At 44.6% G+C, this 24,726-nt stretch overlaps 1 protein-coding gene across 6 annotated transcripts in view; it reads left to right on the forward strand.

The window, feature by feature from the left end:
• The window catches only part of LOC115080763, a 168,623-nt gene that overhangs the window by 99,213 nt on the left and 44,684 nt on the right, over window positions 1–24,726 (forward strand). For 5 of the 6 annotated variants that reach the window (XM_029585152.1, XM_029585157.1, XM_029585156.1 and 2 more), the window contains one exon: window positions 6,890–7,119. In XM_029585152.1, coding sequence (XP_029441012.1) covers window positions 6,890–7,119 — 230 coding nt within the window. The remainder of the gene's footprint in view (window positions 1–6,889; window positions 7,120–24,726) is intronic. The other variant, XM_029585155.1, reaches the window with a different exon arrangement.

Raw genomic sequence — 24,726 nt, forward strand, 5'->3', positions numbered from 1 at the left:
GGATAATACATTGAAATTGTCAGCCCAGTGTGCTGTTGCGATCAAAAAAGCAAACAGAATGTTAGGAATTATTAAGAAGGAAATGGAAAATAAAATGGAAGTTGTCATAATGCCTCTGTATCGCTCCATGGTGAGACCGCACCTTGAATACTGTGTGCTATTCTGGTCGCCGCATCTCAAAAAGAATATAGCTGCACTGCAGAAAGTGCAGGGAAGGGCGACCAAAATGATAAGGGGCATGGAACAGCTCCCCTATGAGGAAAGGCTGAAGAGGTTACTGCTGTTCAGTTTGGAGAAGAGATGACTGAGGGGGGATATGATGAAGTCTACAAAATCATTAGGACTTGAACAAGTTAATGTAAATCGGTTACTTACTCTCTCAGATAATAGAAGGACCAGGGGGCACGCCATGAAGTTAGCAAGTAGCTCATTTAAAATATAGTTAAACTCTGGAATTCATTGCCAGAGGATGTGGTTTCAGCAGTTAGTGTTACTGAGTTTTAAAAAGAATCGGATAAGTTCCTAGGAATAAATCCATAAACTGCTATTATGGTAATTAATAAGCAGTAGTAGCTTGTGATCTGTCTAATGTTTGGGTACTTGCCAGGTACTTGTGACTTGGATTGGCCTCTGTTTGAAACAGGATACTGGACTTGATGGACCCTTGTCTGACCCAGTTTGTGGCATTTCTTCTGTCCTTATGGATATGCTATGACTCAAAAGACGATGACGACTCAATCCTTCAAACAAAAAGGCTACGAAATCAAAATCATCTCCAGGAAAATTGCATTTTCACTTAAAGCACCAAGGGCAAACTTACTGCAATACAAAGAAAGGAAAACCACAAAGTGAGTTCCCCTGGTAATAACTTACAACCCAGAGCTGGAAAAAATGAATAGTCTTACAGCTCTTACTCCTAAAAAAAAAGAAATGAATCACTAAATGCAATCTTCCCTGCTCCTCTGGTACTAGCCTTCTGGCAACCACTGACCCTGAAACAAAAAACTAGTAATAAACAATATTCAAACAGAAACTCTGAAAGAAGAAAATGCCACAGAGCTCTGCAAACTATGGGGGTACATCTGGAGCGAAGATGGCGCAAAAACCCTCTCTTAGCTCGTAAACAAGAATACTATTCACACTTACAAAAATACAAGAAAGAGAAAATAAACACTAAAAAAAAATTTCTATTCCTCCAAAATTAAAACGGCAAATGGAAATCCCAAAATCTTATTTTCTATCGTAAAAGACTTAACAACCCTACCCACAATCTCACTCCCTGATGTATCAATCGAGTTTTGCAATAAAATTGCTTCATTTTTTAAGAACAAAATCGACAATATTTCTATAGATTTTGATCTTTTACCAATCCCAAACAATAATCTACCTTAGTTAACATGCAGTTTTTCTGAGTTCAATTTAATTAGCGACCAAACAACCATCAATGTTATAACAAAGTCCAAACCTTCTAATAGCCCTTTTAATCCATGCTCAGGTTTTTTACTTAAAGATTCCAAGGATATCCTTGCTCCTGCCATCACCAAACTGATAAATGCCTCACTACAACAAGGCATCTTTCCAGATGCCCTAAAACAAACTGCTATTTTACCTATCCCCAAAAAGAAAAATCAGGATCCATCTGATTTATCGAATTATCGCCCAATAGCCTTATTACCATCAATTGCAAAGTTTATAGAATCTGTTGTTCTGCACCAATTAACAGATTATATTGAGGAAAATAACATCTTACATTGCAACCAACATGGCTTTAGAAAGGGCCACAGTACAGAATCACTTCTATTATCTTCTTTTGATACCACTATCCGAGGTTTTGATTCTAACACAAATTATATTCTAGTTCTACTTGATATCACTGCAGCGTTTGATACGTTAAATCATAAAATTTTGATTTCCAACTTAACTCAAATAGGTATTTCGGGGACAGCTCTCCAGTGGTTTATTTCATTCTTATCAAACAGTCAACAAAAAATCACACTAAATAATTGTCAATCAGATTGGTACTCTACTTCAACTGGAGTACCTCAAGGCTCTTCTCTCTCTGCTCTTCTTTTCAATCTATACTTAGTTCCACTATGCCGACTCTTAGCTGGTTTAGATCTAAACTTTAAAGTCTATGCTGATGACATTCAGTTCACTGTGCCTTTTACTGATACATGGTCTAAAACTTTCTCTCTTCTACAGCTATATCTCTCTACTATTAAAACATGGCTCTCTCATAACAGACTGAAATTAAACACAAGCAAAACAGAGTTAATTTATCTCTCTACTATACCAGATTCTCCCTTGCAGCCACCTCCAACCTTCATCTTCGACAATCAAATCATAAACATAAAAGCACATGCAAGAAATCTAGGAACATACATTGACTCTAGACTCGATATGACTCATAACATATCGGAAATTGTAAAAAAAATCCTTTTATAAAATGTATATGTTAAAAAAGCTTAAACCCTTACTTCTTCCAAAAGATTTTCGGCTAATTACTCAAGCATTAATCCTAACTTCCCTAGATATTGCAATTCACTATACCTTGGTCTTTCTCTAACTACCATACATCCGTTGCAACTAGTTCAAAATGCGACAGCCCGTATACTATTCAATGTTTCCCGCAGAGAACATATTACTCCAGTTCTACAACATTTACACTGGCTTCCAATTCCACAACGTATAACATATAAGATTCTGTCTATTATTCATAATTTACTGTACAGTACTGACTCTGTTTGGCTATGCACCTTGTTAAGAATTTACAAACCGTCTAGACAACTACGCTCCTATGATAAATGTCTACTGGAAATTCCTTCTGTAAGATCTGCTGCTTTATGTCTAACTCGAAAGCGTGCTTTCTCTATAGCTGGTCCACTACTGTGGAATTCTCTCCCAGAATATATCCGCCTAACTTCAAACCGCAAAGAATTTAAGAAACATTTAAAAACTTATCTCTTCTCTCAAGCCTTCAATCTTCAATAACCCTTTATCATTTGCTGTAATTTACCATTTATTATAGTACCAAGTTTAATTTTTGTAAATTGTAATGTCTTAACTTATTGTAATGTTTTTAACTTATTGTGAATGTAAGTAATCATGTTCACCGCCTAGACGGATAGTCTCCTACCCATTGTGCGGTATATAAAACTTTTAAATAAATAAATAAATATCACAGGACTTTCAGTGTAAGGAAACTCTCGTCATGCTCTCCTCTAACATAGCCTATACTTGCAGATACCCACAAAATATTTGAAGTGAAATGAACTTGGTGTAATTAGATAGCAGACTGCATCTCTTCCTGTTATACCCAGGCGGATCTCACTCTAGAGGGGCATGCCATGGCAGCACTGGCAGTGGGCATCCCTAGACACAAGTATTTTGGGAGAGCCAACAAGGGGGCAAGCCAGGGTTATATCTCCACACATCACATCCACCCCCAGTGGGTGCTGATATTTAAAGGCCTGGCTCATCCACTGGAAACTGTGTGGATGCTATAAAATCGCCGTACCAGAAAAACACTGGCATCGTGACTCTGACAGATTTGCAGAGAACAAAGCAGCTGTGCTTAATCGATAAAAAGCTCCGTGCAGGAAAAACCAGATATATTGGTAAAGGAGAAAAACACTAGAGCTGCACTGCTGATAGAAACGCCACTGGCGGAACCTGGGGAGCCCCATCAGCTAAGCTGCTCCTCCCAGTAGCTTCTCTTACTGGGATGGGAAGCACATTTTTTTTTGTGGGGGAAGGGGTACGTGGTGGGGCATTTGAAACCCTGTACTGACATCTGTTAGTGTTATTTCATCCAAGATAAGCCCCCACTGAGGAAATTTACTAGGTTATGACATTGGACAGTGACTCCCGATGCAACTGTAAATTTGGTCAGTCAATCAGGGCCTCTTTGAGGCGTATAATCCAACTCCACCCCCAGGCCCATTTTTATTATTTTGGGTTGTCTTCCTTGCAAATAGACATTACAAAAATAGGATTATGCACAAAACATGTTTACCGCTGGTTATTGGAAGAAAGCCCTTAGCTAGTGATTCCCACTCGTGTAGCTAATATTACCCTACTTGTGAGTTGCTTATCTGTAACAGGTTTTCTCCATGGATAATGGGATAATCAGCCACATATCTTCCCTTGAGCAGTTGGCTTCTTAGTAACCTGGGAGATTGGCAGGAAATCCTGTGCTTTTTAGGCTTTTCCAGAGCTTTGAGAAAATGTTATACATTGGTACATAAGAACATGCCATACTGGGTCAGACCAAGGGTCCATCAAGCCCAGCATCCTGTTTCCAACAGTGGCCAATCCAGGCCATAAGAACCTGGCAAGTACCCAAAAACTAAGTCTATCCCATGTTACTGTTGCCAGTAATAGCAGTGGCTATTTTCTAAGTCAACTTATCCAATCCTTTTTTAAACCCAGCTACACTAACTGCACTAACCACATCCTCTGGCAACAAATTCCAGAGTTTAATTGTGCGTTGAGTAAAAAAGAACTTTCTCCGATTAGTCTTAAATGTGCCACATGCTAACTTCATGGAGTGCCCCCTAGTACTTCTATTATCCGAAAGGGTAAATACCATCCGACGACATCACCCACTTGTGTGGTTCATTATTTTACTGTCCAGGAAGAACAACTTAGATTTACTGTCTATGTTAAGGCCTGAAACAGATATAATTCTGTTCATGTTATAATTTTTTATTTTTGTATATAGTGATAAAATGAAAAAGTACATGGAGGTGAGTAGACAGGGTATGTAAGAACACGTGAGGTTCCAGGGTAAAAGCACATGGCCCATTTTGATGGATGAGATAATTGTGGGATAATAGATGGCAGGGTGCTTGCGTCATTGGAAAGGTTTATACCCGTACGATATCGCTGTCCATGCAGGCATGCTAATTACTAACGGTGTATTGTCATGGACCAAAGGGGGTGAGTTCAGTAATGTGGGCATTGACAAACCATTGATGCCCTGGCTGAAGGAGTTAAAAAGCCACAGCACTGTCGCAGATAATCAGAAAACCCAGAGGGCTGGAGACCACAAAAGATGACATGCCCCCCTCCCCGCCCCCCCCTCCTGTCAGAACTGGCAGGACAACATTACTTAAATGCCCATCAATTTCTGATTCTTTATCCACGCATCCTTTGCATACAATTTGGCAAATTTACTTGCGAGTTTTGAATTTTCACACAACATATTCCCTTCTTTATCCTTTTATCTACATTATCTGCCTGTGTGCTCATTTATTTTTTAATCAAAGAGAGGGCATCGTACTAGGTTCGGTTTGATTGGGACCCCAAGAGTTTTCTATTAAATGCTCCAATTGTGACTATTTCTCAGAAAATAAAAGAGGAATCAACCTCATAGCTGCTTTCGCAGCTAGGTGTGAAATAGCATTAGCTTGGAAAATAAGGTTGCTCTGCCAGGTTTAGAAATGTTACAGATGAGAATTTGGAATGCCTATCTTAAGGAACAATTGCTAGCTATACATAATAAGGCACATGTGTTCCTGCCAGTTTTCAAAACAATGTCTTTGTGAACAATATGACAAAAGGATTGAGGAAAATTTTGTCTTTTTGCAGAGAATGCGTCAACATAACCGACATCTCCAAGGGAGTAGAAAGAATGGGAAATGATAGGAGACAGCCTAGGGAACGGTTGCCCGCTTGGCAGCTAGGTTAAAATACAAAACAAATCAAAGTTCTGCATTTTGAGCACAGAAATTCAAAATAGTGGTGCATGATAAGGGGTGAGACCGCGGGGTGATTATATCTGATGAGTTCAGGAGGAGGAAACGGTGCGGCAAGATGGCCAGGGCTAGGAGGGATGCTCGGGTGCCTAAGGAGAGGAATACCTAGTAGAATAGCGGTGATTTTGCCCTTGTACAGGTGGCTAGTGAGAGCTCACCTGGTGCATCATGTCCAGTTCTAGATTCCATACTTCCAAAGGGTTACGGACAGCGTGGAAGTACGCCAGAGAAAGGCCATCCCAAATGCAAGGTCTGCATCGGAAGCCTTTAGAGATGAGAACTAGAAGTCTTTAAAAAGCGTAATGTAGCGATGGAATGAAACACTGAGATATAATACAGACGTTCCGATGTCTGAAAGGTATTAATAATGCACAAGAAGAGGATGTGGGATAAGCACAAAGGAAGCAAGCCCTAGCAGCATATGTTTTGTTTCGTACTATGCTTGCCTAACTTTATGATGTGTTGGGACTGGGCGCAGTGGTGGCTTATGAAATGGCAGAGGTTTTAGCAGAAACACAGCAAATGTGTGGCCAGGTTTGTCTGGCAGGTTGAGATGGCAGAATTGACTAGCAGCTGGGTCGGTCTGGCAGGTTGCAAGTTCAGAAATAATTAGAAGTCCAAGTGGAAACACAGGTACTTATATAGCTGGGCCTGTCTGGAAGGCTACTGTAGGTTTCCAGGAGGCTCACCAGTCATGGTAGCTAGTTGGATAAAGCTACTATAGAATCAGTCTAGCAGCTGAGTCTGTATGTCAGGCTGCAAGTTCTGCGAAAACTAGAAGCCCTAATGGAAACACAGGCATTTTCATTCTGGCAGGCTATACAAGAGAGCTAGCAGACTATTTAGATCATTATGGAGTTTTGAGTTTAGATATAGGAAAGATGGCATAGGGTACAAAGGATGAAGACCGTCCTGGTTAAGGCCTAAGCTTGCAGCAAGTCACATTCTGTGACTGACAGCTGGGATGTATCCTTAGTGTGCGGCAGACTGGCTCGTCCAGTCTTTTTCTGTTGCTATGTGGTTAGGGTTCATATTGTTTATAGGTGTGGCTGTACCCACAAAACACCCTCTCGGATATGCTGTCATGTGGTGTTCATAATGTAATTGCTTTTATCCCTGTGATGTATCAGCAGGACCACACAGCCCTGATGGAGGAACAGGTGGCGCAGAACAGGTTCCAGAGTTGGGAGGACCTGTGCATCTTCCTGGACTCCTGGTGCGAGGAGAAGAACATGCAGTTTGCCATCCATGGCTCCGAAGCCTTGAATGAAGAGGATATCCGTCAGTACCCGGGGGGCTCTGGACGGGCTTGGGCCTTGAAGTACAGAAGGGTGCAGCTAGGCTGCAGGAGCTACATCAGGTACAGTCATTGGATCCAGTGTGAAGGTACCATGATCCCTTTTGCTCATAGGGTAAGCGGCCAAGAATATGACAGCAAACAGAGACTCATTAGTCTGCAGCATCCATGGCATTGCAGTAGGAAAAATTGGCAGAGCAGATGGCGTTAGACTATTTATTACTTATCACATTCTCATCCTCCAGTCACTTAGACCGAGGCACAGGGGAGAGAAATGATATGTTCCCAGGCAAACAAATAATAGCAGAGTCGAGGAGTAGACCTGAGGCATGGGGAGATAATGTGCCTCGTCCAAGATAGCGGCAGAATCAGAAATCCAAATTGAGACACAGGAGCATAAGGGAACTTGGCTGAGGTCACCCACAAAGAGCAGCAGAGACCAGATTAGACTTGAGGCATATGGAGATAAAGTAATTTGCCTAGGTTCATACTCTGAATCCGTGGCAAAGGCTGGTGATTGAAATTTGAAGTCCCAAGAGTTGGCTTGCAATTCAGTGCTCTAAGGAGTAAGAATTAAAAAGCTTACTAACGAAGCACCGGGGGAACCTGCATGGAGCGATGGTTACAATCCTAAAAAAAAAAAAAACCCAGTGGAATGAAATCATCCCGCCTCCAAGAAAGTACTGAGGCAACCTGCATGAAGAAGTGGTTCCAACCCTAAACAGCAGTGAAACAACAACTTGCCTGTAAGAAAGCTAGGGTGGCCTGCTTGGATGGACCAAGGTTTAAAACCCTGATTTCAATAAGCATGTGGAAGCTGGAATTTTTTATTTTTTATTTTTTTTTAACAGCCTTGCTAGCGTTGGCCATGGGGATTATTACAACACTTGGTAAGAAGACAGAGAAAGGGGCCTTGGGTGTTTTGCTTAACTATTGGTCTTGTAAGAAGCATGGCTGACGGTGGCATGGCCTGACATGGCCTATTAGCAAAGGTGAAGAAGAGATGCTGGGCGTGCTTGGGACAGAAATGGGAAGCATGTTTAGATGCTGGGGAGAGGATGGGAGAGTTGACGTTGGCTTGCATATGGGAATTTATAGGTTCATCTACCCAAAGCGAACAAATCTCAACTGCGCAGACTGGATAGGCCATTTTGATCTTTATCTGCCCTCTTATATTATGTTTCTATATTTGGGCATTTGTTCATCTAACATCTAACAACCTTCCTCTGCCTCCCTTAGCTTTTTTTTCCCCCCCTTTAAAGTTTTATTGATAAACATCAGTATATATATCAGGCAAATAAACTCTCAGAGAAAACAGTGAAACAAAGTGCATCAGTCACATGTTACATAAAGAATCAGAGTAGCCTCTTTACCTGAACTGTAGACAGAATGTAAATCCCCTAAGGAATCCCACTCCAGGAGGAATCCCTAGTCCGCCATATGCTGTCATATGCAACAATACAGAGAAAAACCAGAAAGAAGATTTCAGCAAATACAACATCTCATTTAGGAGCCTCAGGTCACAGAAGAATGTTTAAACAGCAGCATTCCCACTAACTGATAACCAATCAACATAGGCTTGCCACCCACCATGCAAACGTGGTAACGATCTGTTCCATATCGCTGTCAAGTGCTCCATATGAAACACTCTCTGGAGTCTTGCCATGATGGAAGACATGTTGGGGACCTCAGAAGACGCCATTTACATGCTGTGTCCCCCTTCACTGCAAGCAAAATTGGCATTAAGAGCTTATATTCCAAATCAGAAAGGGATTGATTGAAAATTCCCAAGAGGAACAATTTGGGATCCAAAACCACCGTCCGCCCCCGTTAAAGACCGGAAAAAAGAAACCGTTTCCGCCCACCACTCTTGAACACATGGACATCCCCACCATAAATGGAAAAAAATGTTCCCAAGGCTCTGCATCCTCTCCAGCGATTTTCAGAGAAGGCAGGAAATATGAAGTTTAGCTAGTGTTAAATACCACCTATATAGTATCTTGTTTCCATAGTGGAAACTGAACTTTTTTTTACAGCTATAAAGCACTGATCCCCCAGATCTCGTTCCCAGGCCCTAATAGGTTTATTCTTTAAGTCTGCATTCAGAATACCATAAAGTTTAGAAATAGGCCTATGAAGAGTATCAGCTTGGTCACAAAATCCCTCAAAGAGGGTCTTGCCCTTTCCCAGGTCTGAAAGTATCCCCTTCTGATTAACAAAATGCAACAACTGAATTAAAGCAATCCTATCCTGCCGAGATAGAGTAGGTGTCCTGAATCACTTGAATAGGAAGTACCCCTTGACCTCCCTTGTTCTGAGCGGGTTAATCCAACCGCTGCCCATCTAGAACAAAGAGCAGAGTCTAGGCCCGGAGGAAACTCCTTTCAAACCAAAAAAAGAAGAACGATAGTAATAGTTCCTATCACCCACTAAATCTATTCTCCACTTCTTCCAGCCATCAAAAGTAGTTCTCGAAGAGGGAGACAAATCCTGCACCCATGGCGCTCTTCCCAACCATACTCACATAACAAGGGATATCTTCCCTACCTAGCTGTCCTCTATGTCTATCCAGGGTGGAATCCTCTTGAGTCTGTGCCAGTCTAAAACGGTACGTAGCTGAGAAGCCGCATAATACCATCCCAGATTAGGTACCCTTAAACTCCCCCTCAGTTTATCTAGATAAAGGATTCCCCTTGCCACTTTTGGAGATCTGAGTTTCCAAATAAAACTGCATAACTTTATCTGCCACAGCTATAAAAACTTATCCAGGATTGTAACGGGCAGCATCTGAAAAAAAAAATTAGCTAAATCTAGGAAGAACATTCATTTTCACTGAAGAAATCCTGCCCAATTAGGAAAGATCCAGTCTATCCTACTTATATAGATCTCGCTAATGACTATCCCCCTTGGGGCCAATTTTCACCCCCAAATATTTCACTCATTCTTTGGCAATTCTAAAGGGAAATGATTCTCTCAGACATTGAATACACTCAGCAGCAGCTGAAATATTCAAGATCTCAGATTTATCCTTATCCACCTTGAACCCAGATACCAAGCCAAAACTCTGCATTTCCCCCAATAAAAGACAGAGAGATTCTACGGGTTCTGCTAATGTAAACAAAACATCATCATCAAAGAGTGTCATCTTATAACTAGAGCCCCCCCAACGAGATACCCTTGATCTTGTCTTCTTCCCGAATCATATCAGCAAATGGTTCTAAAGACAAGGCAAATAAAAGTGGGGACAACGGACATCCTTGTCTAGTTCCCCTTCTAACCTCAAAGGCATCAGTATAATCCCCATTAATCTTAATACAGGCCTGAGGATGAAAATATAATTTCTGTTCCCATGATATAAAATTGGACACCCAACTGAAATTTCTCTAAAACCTTAACAAATATGACCAATTGTTGCATCCATCGGTCTTCGACGGCTTCGCCCCGCCTACCTCTCTCTACTTGCAGCTCCTCCCGCTCACCCTGGACTGATGGCCGCCGCGGCGTCTGCTAGCCAACCTCTCCGGTGTCCCCGGACTGGCTTTGCTGTTGCCGCCCGCCATTCTCCTTCAAGGTACCTCTAGGGTGCGCGCGCGCATGCCACCCTCATCTTTATTTCCATGTTGGCGTGAACCTCAGGGGCGTCCCCCTGTTCTGACATCACGACTCCAGGGTATATCTGCCTTCTACATTTGCTAGCTCGTTGAGTTAGCAACGGAATTCGTACGGATAGGATTCACTCTCCGTTCCTAAGCTACTCTGCCACTCCAGCTCTACCTGGAACTCTTACTACCCTTCGGGGTCACTAACGGGGTACCCGCTCCTTGGGGGCCTCTCTGCTTCTTTCAGGTGCTATCAGGAAACCGGTACTTGCTCCTCGAGGGCCCATGTTCCCTGTGTCACTGCCTGCAAACCTCTACCTTCTACTTGGAAGAACTAACTACAGTCACCATCAGTGAGTACAGAAAACATCTCTCTCTATAGTACTGCTTCGCCAGAATCAGGTACTCGCTCCTCGAGGGCCTGCCCTCTGCTCTGGTGCCAGACCTCTCGTCTAGTGGAATCTCTGCTACTGCTAGTGAGTACAATGCTACTGAGTGTCTCTGCTCTAAGGGATCAGGTACTCGCTCCTCGAGGGCCTGCTCTCCCTGTCTCGGAGCTCTCCTATTCTACTTGGGACTCTGATGCTAATTCTATTGTGTGCTCATAACTCTGTCTCTTTCCACTACAGCACTGCTTACAGAGGATCCGCTGTTCCAGCGTTCTGTGAGAGACGCGCCCAGCCGGGCTCTACAACCACTACTCACTACTGCCACCTCTGGTGGTTCCATATACTGTTTAATAAAAGATTCAAATCTGTGTTTGTCTGGAGTTTAGCCTGACACTGTGGTCCCTCTTGGGACTGCCCCCTGTGGGCGTGGTCAACTGCCACAGTGTCCAAGGATCCACCCAAACACCAATAACCATAACACCAATTGACACGGTCGAACGCCTTTTCGGCATCCATCGCTAGCAGCACTATTGGCGTACCCCGGTCCTTCACCCACTGCATCAAATTAAGCACCCTCCGCACACTGTCTGAAGCAAACCTACCTGGGACAAAGCCCGACTGATCTTCATGTATCAAAAGTGGAGCTACCAAACTTAATCTATTGGCCAATACTTTCGCCAAGATCGTAAGGTCTATCTTTATAAGTGATGTTGGGCAATAGGAGCCACACAGCATGGCGTCACGGCCTGCCTTGGCCAAGACTCGGATGCCCGCTGCATTAGCATGGGATGAAAAAGTTCCTGCCTCAAGAAGAGAATTAAACATGGCTACTAATGGAGTAACTAAAAAAGGCTGGAAGGTTTTATAGAATTTTGCTGTAAAGCCGTCAAGCCCAGGTGATTTGCCCGGCTTCATTTCGTTGATAATCTGCACCACCTCTTCTGCCCTAATATAGCCATTAAGTAAGTCTCTGCAGTCCAAGGGAAGATCCAGCAGGACAATATCCCTAAGATATCGGAATATCTCTTCATCCATCGTATCTCCCTCATTAGAGTACAGAACTGCGTAAAAGCTAGTGAAATGCCTCTCTATACCCTGAGAGTCATATAGATACTTCCCATCAATATCCTTAATTTTTGTGATATGATTCTGCATAGCCCTTTCCTTCAGTGGCCGGGCTAAGAGCCTCCCGGATCTTTCCCAAACTTGAAGAAGGTTTGCTTAGACAAGTCTAAATGGTGAGCACACAGAGTGAGATCCAGGGCTCTTAAATCTTGCCTCGTCTGCTCTAATTTCCCCCATACAATCGGATCAGGGCCCTCTTTTGCGAGAGTTCCCACTTGGCAATCTTGTGCAAAAGGGCCAGACTGTCAAGGTCTTTTCCCTTCTTTTTTTTTTTTTTTATTAATGCATTTTAAACAAAATAGACAGCAATTACAGCTTGTCACTGAATGGGTGAAATTATACAGTTAACATAGGCAAAAACTAATGGCTGATCCATATATAATATTACACAAAGAAATATGTTCAAGAATAATATTATCCAATTTACAGCCAATCTTAATCCAAAGTAATACCCCCGTTTATAAAGTAATTGGGAGATCCAAGATGCAAAACATTTGAGCAAATACAAGAAAACATGTAATGCAACTAGATGGTAGTTAACACTCATTTACATTCCCATGATCAGGATACAGTGATAACTGTAGGTAATCTTGCATCAAGAAATTTGCGCAACTCAAGCAGCTCAAAAAACACAAACCTTTCACTTTAAATTTCACTACACGTTTGCAAGGATAATAAGTTGTAATCTGAGCACCAAGGTTTTTAGCCTCTTGGCTCATCTGAAGAAAATTTCTCCTGCGTACTTGTGTAGCTCTTGTTATATCAGGGAAGGTCCAAGTTTTCTGCCCTAAATATAATTTGTCTCTGTTCCTAAGAGACATTTTTAATATCTTGTCTCTATCTGTTGCATGGACAAATCTTTTTTTTTTTGAAAATATTTTTATTATCAGTTTTGAAAACACAACAAGACTACAAGAAACCATAAACAGATAACAACATTCCTCTCAGGAGGAGTAAAGGAGATACCCTGTTTGAACTATCAAAAAATTCTCCATCCAAAAGAGCCCCCCCCCCCCCCCCCAACCTCCTGCCCACCCACCCCGAAAAGTCCCGGTTTCTCATCCTCTGCCAGTTCAGTCGGAAGAGTGAGGGTACCCTTGGTGTAGCTGGTGGTAAAGCCGTTTGTCTTCTGGAGCCGCGGTGTTTTGTCCTGTGGTTTGGTGTGTTCCCTGGGGTCCTTATGAGCGGGTCGGGGTCCCAGTCACCATGGATCCGGGTAAGTCTTCACCCTCGGAGACAGATGCTCTACAAAAGCAGCCCATAACTGCGAGGTGTGTACAGACTTCTTTGGAGTGGCCGGGCTAGTAATAGCGTGTTCCAGGGAGCAAAGACGCACCATTTTCTGGAACCAATGGTCAAAATATGGCCCATCCGCCCCAACCCAGTGCGTTAGAATAACCTGTTTACCTATCACACCTGCCCGCAAAACAAAGAAAAGTGCAGATGCAGGCAAGGGAGGAACTACGGAGTCATCCATCCCAAACAACCAGAAATTTGGGTCAGGGGGTAATGATTGTCTCAAAATCGCAGAGCATTTTTGCCGCGCTTGTTTCCAGAATGTTGCTATCCTTGCACAGTCCCAAAAACAATGGTAGTAAGTACCAACATCTACCCCGCATGTCAGGCACCTGGGAGTGGACGTGAGCTTCATCTGGTAAGCCCTATAGGGTGTGATATGGCTCATCCAAAGAAATCTGTACTGTATTTCTTGTAACAATATATTGTCAGAAATATCTCGTATCTCTTCAAAACACGTTACAAACTCCAGAAACGTTAGGGAAAAAAGGGGCCACCCCTGCCATCGGTTGTATAATTGTTGTAGCGGTTGGATAGATGAATGCCCCATCAGGGTCCTATAAAGGGTAGAAACCGAAAGCTGTCTCCTCCTCCCCGTCGTGATTACCTCTAAAAACGTGTGACCTGCCGGCGTAACCTCAAAGGATCGTTTTTCTTTATGAATGAAATGAGTTAGCTGGAGGTATGCGTAAAGATCCTCAGCTGGTATAGAGTATCGCTGTTGGAGAATTGAAAACGGTAACACCGTCCCAGTTGTCCGATCCCATACATCCAGGATGTGAGTGAGACCCCCCCATGCCAGCGTTGAAAAGGCCCACCTAGCTGTCCAGGGGGAAAAAGAGCATGCCCCATGATCGCCAGGAGTGGAGTAACAGGGCTGGGTATAGGTCCGATAGTGCAAAAGAATTGCCATGCCATTCTACAAGTGTGCACCAGTATTTGCCTTTTTAGGTGGTGGGGCACCATCGAGAAAGGCAATTGTACCAAGGGGTTTAAGGAGAGTACGCCATACCATTCCAGTAAATAATCATAAGGGGAAACCGTAGACGTCGCCATGAGCCAGTCTCGAATGTGTCTCAAACAACAAGCTAAGTTATAGTATAGCAAATTTGGGCAGCCCAGACCTCCTTTAGCTATGGGGTTCATGAGTGTTTGTAAAGGAATCCTGGCCCGTTTGCCCCGCCATAAAAAGGAGCACAAAGCTTGCTGGAGTTTTCTGTGGTCCTGTTTTGACAGCCAAAGAGGAGCCATTTGTAGAAGGTACAGCCATTTTGGTACGAGGATCATCTTAAAAAGATGTATACGCCCTCGAAGGGACAAGGGAAGGGGAGTCCACCTCTTCAGAGTGTGCAAGGTGGTCATCAGAAGGGCCCGTACATTTGCCTGGTAGAAATCCACCACCCGACAGGGGATTTTTAAGCCTAAATATGTTAGGGATTCGTCAGCCCATCGCAGGGGAAAATCCCCACCCCAAGTGGGACGTAAAGTCCCAGTGACGTCAAGAGCCTCAGATTTAGCGTAGTTTATCTTGAGGCCCGCAAAACGGCCATAGTGACGTAACACATCCAGTACTACCGGGAGGGAGCGTCGGGGCTGCGTCAAAAATACCATCATATCATCAGCGAAGGCTGCTATTTTAAAAATATACCTCGGGCCCCCAAAACCCTTTATCTGTGGACAGCCTTCGATTTTTCGTAGTAGTGGGTCCAAGGGCAGAATGTACAGTAGCGGAGAAAGGGGGCATCCCTGTCGAACCCCTCGGCGAATGGGCACCCCCGCAGACAAGCTATTATTTACAAAAACAGTTGAGATGGGGTTTGTGTATAATAAAGATAGATACTGTAAAAAATCACCTCTGATCCCAAATCTTTGCAAGACCGAAAAAAGGTACGTCCACCCCACCCGGTCAAAAGCTTTTTCTGCATCGAAGCCCACGATGAGGGCCGGTATGTCTTGGTGTTGGCAGATCGTCATAGCTGTAAGAAGTTTTACAATAGTCCCATTGGGCTTCCGGCCCCTGACAAAGCCCGTTTGGGTGTGGGAAACCAAGGTAGAGAGCACGAGTTTTAACCTCTCAGCCAGAACTTTTGCGAGGATCTTTAGATCGCAATTTAATAATGAGATGGGTCTAAAAGAGGAGGGGCACGTGTGGTCCTTGCCCGGTTTGGGAAGCACTATAATGTGCGCCGTGTTAAAATGAGTGGGAAAACTACCGGACCTAAGGCCCTCCCTAAAATAACTTGTCAGGGGGTCGCAGATGTAAGAGGACATTATTTTATAAAAGTCGTATGAATACCCGTCCGGCCCTGGGGATTTTCCAGCCTGGGCTGCAGAAATAGTCTGCGCAATTTCGTAGGTTTGGAGCGGGCCATTCAGGAACGCCCGTTGGGAAGCCGTAAGGGTGGGTATCGCCACATCCCGAAAGAAGTCCTCCCCCACATCCCCCTCGTCTCCAGTCTCTGGCGCGTACAGGGTGCTGAAAAACTGCCTAAAAATTTCACAAATCTCCGTTTCCTTGGCCGTCCGCTCGCCATTGGGCTTGCGCAGATTTGTAATAAACGACCGAGATCGCTGAGCTTTAGTAAGATTGGCCATCAGCCGGCTGGGTTTATTACCATATTGGAAAAGGTGTTGTTGGCCCCTCCATAAATAAGCCTGCGCTCTGTTATCTAATAAGGTGTTTAATCGCCCTAAGATACTGTAGAAAGACTTCCAATGATCAGGGGTGTTGTGATGTATGAGTGTCTGTTTGGCTTGGGCGAGTTTGGGTTCCAACTCCAGAATAGATTTGTTGATCTGTTTTTTCCGAGTGGAGACATATGATATGATATCTCCTCTGAGTACCACTTTTGCGGTTTCCCAATACAGATGGGGAGTCTGGGTGTGTTGCCGGTTATTTGCAGCATAGTCTTTCCACCTGTCCTTCAAAAACTTCCCAAATCGGGCATCATCCTTAAGAAAAGATGGAAATCGCCATATCCTAGTGGAATGTGGGAGTTGTGAGTGAGTCGATATCGAGATCGGAGAGTGATCAGATATTGCTAGGGCCTCAATACTCGCCTGTGCTACATCAAAAAAGTCTGATTTGGACATAAGGATATAATCAATACGGGAGAGTGTGTGGTGAGAGCGTGAAATGTGGGTGTAGTCCCTTTCCGTGGGGTGTAGGGTTCTCCAGACATCTAAAAGCTGGAGGTGTTGGCACAGGAAAGCCACGCCCTTCAACTGTTTCCCCGGGGACTGTGACAAGGGCACACTTCTGTCCAAGGAGGCATCATTGATAGGGAGCGTGTGATACTTACGCCTTCTTACCGAAGTCCATAAAATTGAACTTCTTACCGAAGTCCATAAAATTGAACTCCTTCATTCCCCCCAAGGGGGGAATGAAGGAGTTCAATTTTATGGACTATCGCTGTACGAAAAGATCGGAAGAACTATGTCTAATCATGCTGTAGTGAAACGCACAGCCATCTTGATTTACTAACATTTGCAACGCAAACGAACCCTAACACGTAATGACGTACTTACGCACTAACGTTTAGTGAACGTGACTCCATTTTGGATTCATATTTTGTATTGTATTAATACGAACGCCGTCGCAAATGTCTAACCCGTCAATTAAATGACGAAACAATAATCTGATCATAAGCTACACCTACTAGAGACCACGCTAGCTATTGCTTGTTCAGCAGGTTGTAAAATGATTGTTCAGCAAAACCAGAACGCATGTGCAAAAGATAAGAATTGTAAAGTGCATAAAAGTTTGCTCCTGAGGGGGCGTGGTATGCAGTTGTACTAAGCCGTTGTCTTAGCTGCATCTTGCTGGCAATAAAAGTCTATCTTTGCGGATCAGTTGTCTGGACCTCCTTACTGATTAAAACAGACGGTTACATCATGAACACAGTTGAAGTCTCCTGTGACATACAATGTGCCCTGAGTGTGGGTTAACAGTAGGTTACATATGTGCTGAAAAAAGTCCTGGTTATAAGCATTCGGTCCGTAAATAGTACAGATAGTAACCGGTCTATTGTTCAAAGTGCCCACTACAATTAAATATCTGCCCTCTAAGTCAGGTACCGTTTGAGTTATCTGCATATTAACATTTTTGTTGATTAGGATAGCAACTCCACCCTTACGGTGTTGCACCGGCGCCGACACACAAGTGCCCACCCAATCTCTTTGAAGCTTTAAGCTTTCAGATGCAGAAAGGTGTGTCTCCTGTATACAGGCGATATCCGCATGAAGACGTTTCAAATGTGTCAGAACCTTTTTCCGCTTTACAGGGGTTCCCAGCCCATTTATATTCCAAGAAATTAACCTGACCATCGATCACATGAGGTCATGGCTGGAGAACCGCGGTGGATTCTGCTAATTTGTCGAGGGTGGGTCCCCAGCCTGACCCCCCCCCCCCCCAAGACAGAACATTGACCTCCCAAGGGAACACAAATGTACAGATCTTAGCACGCAACCACCACATATAATATCCAGCAGAAGATAAGTGTGAGTCTACCGCTCTATCACTCCCAGGGCTACCTTTACAGAAAAACCAGGGTTTGCTTTGATACCCCCCACGTTCCCCATTCCCCCCCTCCCTCCTCCCATATTCCCCCAAGAAAACTGAACCAGTCATTTTTGCCTCCTGCCAAAAACAAGAGGCCTAGAGATCCGGTTTCATGTGACCAGGGTCCACATCCCACCAGCCTGGAGTGTTAACTATACAACTGTTCATCCGGCCCTCCCCGGGCTGGTATACCTGAGTCATTTGAAAATCCCTTTTTGTCTACTTAAAAGCGAAAAAGAAAAAAAAAACAGGTGTGGCTACGAAACTTGCCAATTTCAGTTTGTAATCCAAATACATGTTCGTCAGGGGGAGCGCATCACGAGCGCGCCAGCCGGCCGCACTAGGGCCTGGGTAGGCCCGGACATCAGCCCCAAAAAACAAAACTGCCTGGCGGGGTAAAGAGAAGATGAGGAAAGGAGCCATGGCACTCACCATAAAAAAAAAACACCGGCCTGGGCTAAATTTAGCCCGCTACTCCGCCATGCGCCATGGCCTCAGATCGTTCGTTTTTCCTTCCCAGGCAGTGCGTCCTTTGTGGGAAAAGTCCCGAGATAATATTAAAAGGCACCCCCGCCCCTTCATGAGGGCTAAATGTCATTTTTTGGCATTGAGCCTCAGTACCTGTCCCCCCTCCACACGTGAAGCCGGCAGCCCCCGCTATGCCGGCCTCCCCAGAAGATGGATATAATAATGGGCTTCCAATGTGACCAGACTGGGTCTATCCGGAGGTACTCACAGTCCAGGGTCTGTCGGCATCCGATCCAAAAATTTTTTCGCGTCCTCTGGGGTCTCATACACAGTAACCTGGTCCGCATGCCACACGCGGAGGCGAGCCGGAAAAAAGGAGAGAAAACTTCACTCCCTTGTTGTGAAGGCCGGTGCAGACGTTTGAAAAGCCTCTTCTCGCTTCCGACACGGCCGCGGAAAAATCCTGAAAGATTCGAATCGGGTGATTCTTATAACACAGCTCCCTTTTCCCTCGGGAAGCCCTCCATACCTCGCTTTTATGGGCCGAGTTTAATATTTTGGCTATTACCAAGCGGGGGAGAGTTTGGCCTTCTTTCCTGGCTCCAAGCCTGTGAGCCCGCTCGACGACTAACTTGCCCTGTAGATGCGGTAGGAGTAAAGATTCAGGGAGCCACTCTTCTAGCAGCGTGCAGAGAGATCTGTCATCCACGCTCTCCGGGAAACCTAAGAAACGGAGGTTGTCCCGGCGCGATCGGTTTTCCAGTTCTTCTAATTTGGCGTTTAGCGAGTTGATTTGCTTCTCTGCGGCGGCCATTTTCCGCTCTGTCTGCAAAGCGTCATCCTCCACGCTGGAAACCCTGTTCTCGATGTGTTCGAGTCGAGGTAGAAGTTCACCCAGCGTTTCCTTCATTTCTCCGAGTTGGTTGGTAATGTGGTTTAGTTTATCATCGAGGGCTTCACTTATCGCCACTTTGATGTCCACAATGGTGATCCCCGGGGAAGTCGAAGGGGACTCCCCGGTCCCAGCGGTCGCCATTTTGTGAGAGGCCGCTACCGACTTTTCTTTCTCTCTGCGTCCGCCTTTTGTCGCCATCGGGGAGCTTAATTTATTCATATATCGGACTATGGACATAGGCGCTTCCCGGCGTGTAGGTTTTGTCCACCGTAAGGAAGAAAACGAGGCCGGATTTCTCGCGGTTGGTGGGATGGGCCCTGGAGCTGGAGAGCGAGCGTCCTCCCAGCTCACCACATCACGTGATCTCCTGGACAAATCTTATACATAAAGTTCCTTGGTGTTCCACTTGTTCAGCTATTTTTTGTTCCAAAAAAAGCCGTGATGTTACTCAAATTATTTTGTTGTAAATCACTTTTTTGATTCTCAATATTCTTTTTCTTACCCAGCGTCACACAGAAAATTTTCACTATTGGGGGAATATCATCCGGGGATAGCTGTAAATTTTCTATCATATAATTCTTATACTGCTCATATAGAGATATAAGGTTAACACTGGAGAAGTTAAGTATTCTTAAATTGTTATATCTTGCTTGATTTTCTATAGTCTCAGTTTTCCTACTATTCACCTTGAATCAATCCAACCTGGACTTTTTCCACCTGACCGACCCAGTTTTCGAGGCCTTGTAGTTTCTTATTATGTGCTGCGACCATTGGATCTATCTGTAAGTCACGATTCTGTGTGTCCAACAAAGTTGTATTTAAACTCACAATGGATGCTTTTAAGTCCATCAATACAGACCATACATTCTCCAATGTGATCGTTGGTGTCTGAGATTCACTCGAATTAGCAATTGTACTCACTGTCCTTGCAAACGGCGTTCTTGCCTCAGAATTGGAGCCGCTGCCTGGCCATACTGGTCCTCCGGTATTGAGGTCAGAGTATCTCCACCATTCCTACCACCATCTCCTCTGACCTTAGGTCTCGCTCCTTCTTCCCTTGGATTCCCCCCGATGGGGTCAGATACCTCAGACTGCTCTGGTCGGCCAGTCATGCCCAAATCTGGGGTCTGTGCGAGATGAGGCGGCAGAGGCATCACGGGAGCCCCAGGGCTTAGCGAGGTGTGTAGGTCCAGCGGCGTCAGCATTTGCTCCACCCCGACATCGGACACTTCTCCTGGGGTTCCAGCACTATGCGGTGAGAAGAAACCCCCGATTAAAGGTAGAGAAGAGGTTGGAGTCAGTGTAGTCGGGGTCTCCACTCTGATTCTCCCCTTCCTCTTAGTATGTGGCATTATATTCGGGGCAATTCTTTCAAACTCAGGAGCTCTCCTCTCACAGGTCCTTCTATTCAGGCACCATCTTGGATCCCCGTCTTTTCCCTTCTTAACAAATGAGGCTCTCTATATCAATTTACCTCTGACTACCACCTTCAAACACTCTCATAAGGTGACAGAAGAACAGTCATCTATATCATTCTCCACGAGATATTCCCAGATCACTTTCTGTAATTGTGCAACATAAGCCACATCATCTAACAAGCTGTCATTCAGCTGCCAGAACTTATTGCCCTCTCGAGCTGTGGATAGGCATAAAGATAACCATATGGGGCATGATCCGACCATGTGATGTTGCCCAACCCTGCCCCTACTATCCCACCAACCAAAGATTTATCAGTTAAGAAATAATCCAGTCTGGAATAGGATTGATGGGCTTTCGAGAAAAACATGTAATTGCGAGTAGTCAGATTATTTAAATGCCAAATATCCACTAACCCCCCCTATCCAGCAGTAAATGTTTCAGGGCTTGCCAAGACACCCTCGAATCCATAGCCACCCTCCTGGAATTATCCAGATAGGGATAACGTGTGAGGTTAAAGTCGCCACCAATAACTAAGTGGCCCTTGGCGCCCACCCCTCCATTAGCTTAGAAATGTTTGTCAAAAAATGGACCTTGCCCCAAATTTGGCACATAAATGTTCAGCAAGGTAAACAAAGTGTCATATATAAGCAACGTAATCACTTATAAATCTTCCCTCTTTATCTCTCAAGGTGGCCTTTGACATCCACCACCAAATTTTTGGAAAACAATATCCCCACCCCATAATATTTATATCTCCCCGAGGCAGAGGCTAGATATTGCTGTGGGAACTGCTGAGACTGGAGCACTCCTTGGTTACGCCTGAGGAGATGGGTCTTTTGATAAAATACCACGGAAGCTCGTAACAGGGCCATTTCCTGCAGGAATAGGTAATTAAGCCCCTTAGTGTTAATGGAAACAACCTTTAAAGTACCCATAATAAAATCTCTAACCCGAGCAAATACCTAGTAGTCCAAATTGAGACCCCTAATGACCAAATGAAAATAGTATTAATCTCTGTATTCCCGCTGACCCTAATCAATACAGCCCACCACATTAAATCTTGCATATTTCTCCCTCAACTCCAACCCTTTACTAGCCACTTTCCCTTTAGGTAGCCAAACTCCTCCATAAGGAATGACATCAACCAGAACTACTGTCCCAAGTACAACCCCCCCGACCCCACAAAAAAAGCACTATAAACCACATGCTAATGCAGTGGTTCTCAACCTTTTTCTGTCGGGACACACCTGACAGATGGTTCTCATATGCGTGACACACTGAACACGTGACCATCATAGGGCTAAATGTAAAAGTACAGTTTGCATCCACAGGAACCCCCTCGACCCACAATTATGGATGTAAAGCAGAATTATGACATTCCCCATACAACTCACCCTAACAAAAAGATATTCTGGTTCTAGTGTCATCTCAGTAACAGCAACACAAACTCCTACTACCAGGCTCAATAGCCCTACTTATGAAAAGACAGCAGTTTATCACTTATGCATGTCAAGAGGACATGCATAAGACTGATACAGTAAAATACCTCACCTCGGTCACATACACAGAGCCAACCTAACATACTCCCAGGATCTGCAGTAATGCACATAAACTAATCCGCACACAGTTACACTTGTATTATGGAATGCACTCAAACAGTAACAACTCTACCTATGAAAAGGCAACACTACAAATATTAAATCAGGCTCTAAACACCAATACACCTCCTATTAGGAAAACAGAACTAGCCAAGCAGCTGTGGATCCCAACACAGAAATAATTGTATAACTATACTAATGAACAGAATAAAACCCAACAATTTAAAAACTCATAAAAATTATTTAAAATTCTCCAAACACCAATAAAATATTGCAAGACAGCAGACACATCACATAATATTCAGTAAATAAAATGGCAGTCAATCAAGAAAAATAAATTTAAAAAACCACCTTTACTAACCCCCTCCAGCAGCTCTCCTACTCCTGTCCTCTTCCATGCAGGCCATAGCACACAGCAGAAGCAGTAGTGGCTGAAGCTCTGTACTCATGGTCCTCTTCCTTAGTGCCCATGACTAGTCTCTCTGTCTCTCACACACACACATACCAGTTTCACCCCCATGACCAGTTTCTGTCTTTCACACACCAATCATCTCCTGACCAGTCTTTCTCTTACATACACACCAGTCACCTTCTCGATCAGTCTCTCTCTCTCTCATGCACACACACACAGGCTTCCCACTTCCATGTTCTATCTTACATATACAGGCTTCTCACTCCCACGCTGTGTCTCACACATACCCAGGTTTCTTACTCCTATGCTAGCACAGGTTTCTCATTCCCATAATCACATTCTCTCTCACACACACACATACCAGTTTCTGTCTCTCACACACCAATCATCTCCTGACCAATCTTTCTCTTACACACACACACACACACACACCAGTCACCTTCCCAAACAGTCTCTCTCTCTCTCATGCTCACACACACACACAGGCTTCCCACTCCCATGTTCTATCTTATATATACAGGCTTCACACACCCATGTTTCTCACTCCTATGCTAGCTCTCTCCACATGCACAGGCTTCTCATTCCCATAATCACTTTCTCACACACACACACGCACACACTCCAGTCAACTGCCTGACCAGTCACTTTCATTGTCTCTCCTATATACACACATCACCTCTCTGACCAGTTTCTCTCAATCACACACATACACTCTCTCTCACACACTTTACATAGATGATCTCAATCAAATGCTGTCACTTACACACAGGCTGTCAGTCACAGTTACACATGCACACTCTCAATCACACATACATGCTCTCACAGACAGGCTGGCTGGCTGTCTCTCTCTCATTTCCTGCCCACCCCCCGAGCACAAATGGTAGCTGCAGCAGGCCAAGAAAGAAGAATCCCATCGGCCACGGGAGGCTAATTCTGCTGTCTCCTGTGCCGATTTCTGGCTGCTTCCGTTTTTGCTTGGGGGTCGATGCTGCCGCCAATACTTTTTTTGTGCAGCATGGCTCTTTCTTCTTCCTGCGCACCCCACTGCACATCACTTCCTGTTCCGGGCCAGGGTGAGGGGCAGGTGCGGGAAGAAGAAGAGGACCAGCCGCAGTTGCCAGCTTCCAATAACACTGCTCCCATTCCCATCCGGGCTTGAACGTGCTGATAGCCTGGGCGGCAACGGCAGCAGTGGAAGATAGCCTGCCTCTCGCTCGGTGAAGGAAGAGGGGTGGAAGAGCAGCAGGAGACCGGTAGCACGCGACACACCTGCCGCTGCTTGGCGACACACTGGTGTGTCGCGACACACCGGTTGAGAAGCGCTGTGCTAATGAATAGCATCCCCTTAATTATAGGAAAAGAACAACCAGTAAATGTAACTTGGCAGCACAGTCATATACCACCCACTGAGCAACATATAAGTCCAAGAAAAATATCGAGTCCTTCAAGCTTGTATACAACAGACTAAAGAAGTGCATCCCCCTAAATATGTGGCTATAACAAACCACCACCATTGAAAATTACTTGGCCACACAAAGTGATAGCACCATCAGAACAGTACAGACAATCCAAGAGAACATTATAACCTTCAAGCTGGGTCATCTTGAAAAGAGAATGCTGCAGAGGGAAGAGCCAGTTGATTGCCTCTTCAGCCGCCTACCTCCAGTTGCCAATGTTTGCCATTGCAATGGTGTGGAACCTCCTCGTAGTTGCTTTGCCTCACGTGGGCCCTGGTCTCCCCTCGTCTCGATCACCCAGCAGCTTTCAAAATTTCCAACTCTTCCGATACCGTGCATACCCTAGACATCACACCCTCGATAGTAAAGCTGAGTGGAAAGGGAGACAGCCAGTGAATACCGCAGGTCTTGTGAACGGAGCTCTGAAATGATGGCTTTAAAAGCTCTCCTC

Source organism: Rhinatrema bivittatum, chromosome 19 (assembly GCF_901001135.1).
Source record: "Rhinatrema bivittatum chromosome 19, aRhiBiv1.1, whole genome shotgun sequence".
Lineage (NCBI taxonomy): Eukaryota > Metazoa > Chordata > Amphibia > Gymnophiona > Rhinatrematidae > Rhinatrema > Rhinatrema bivittatum.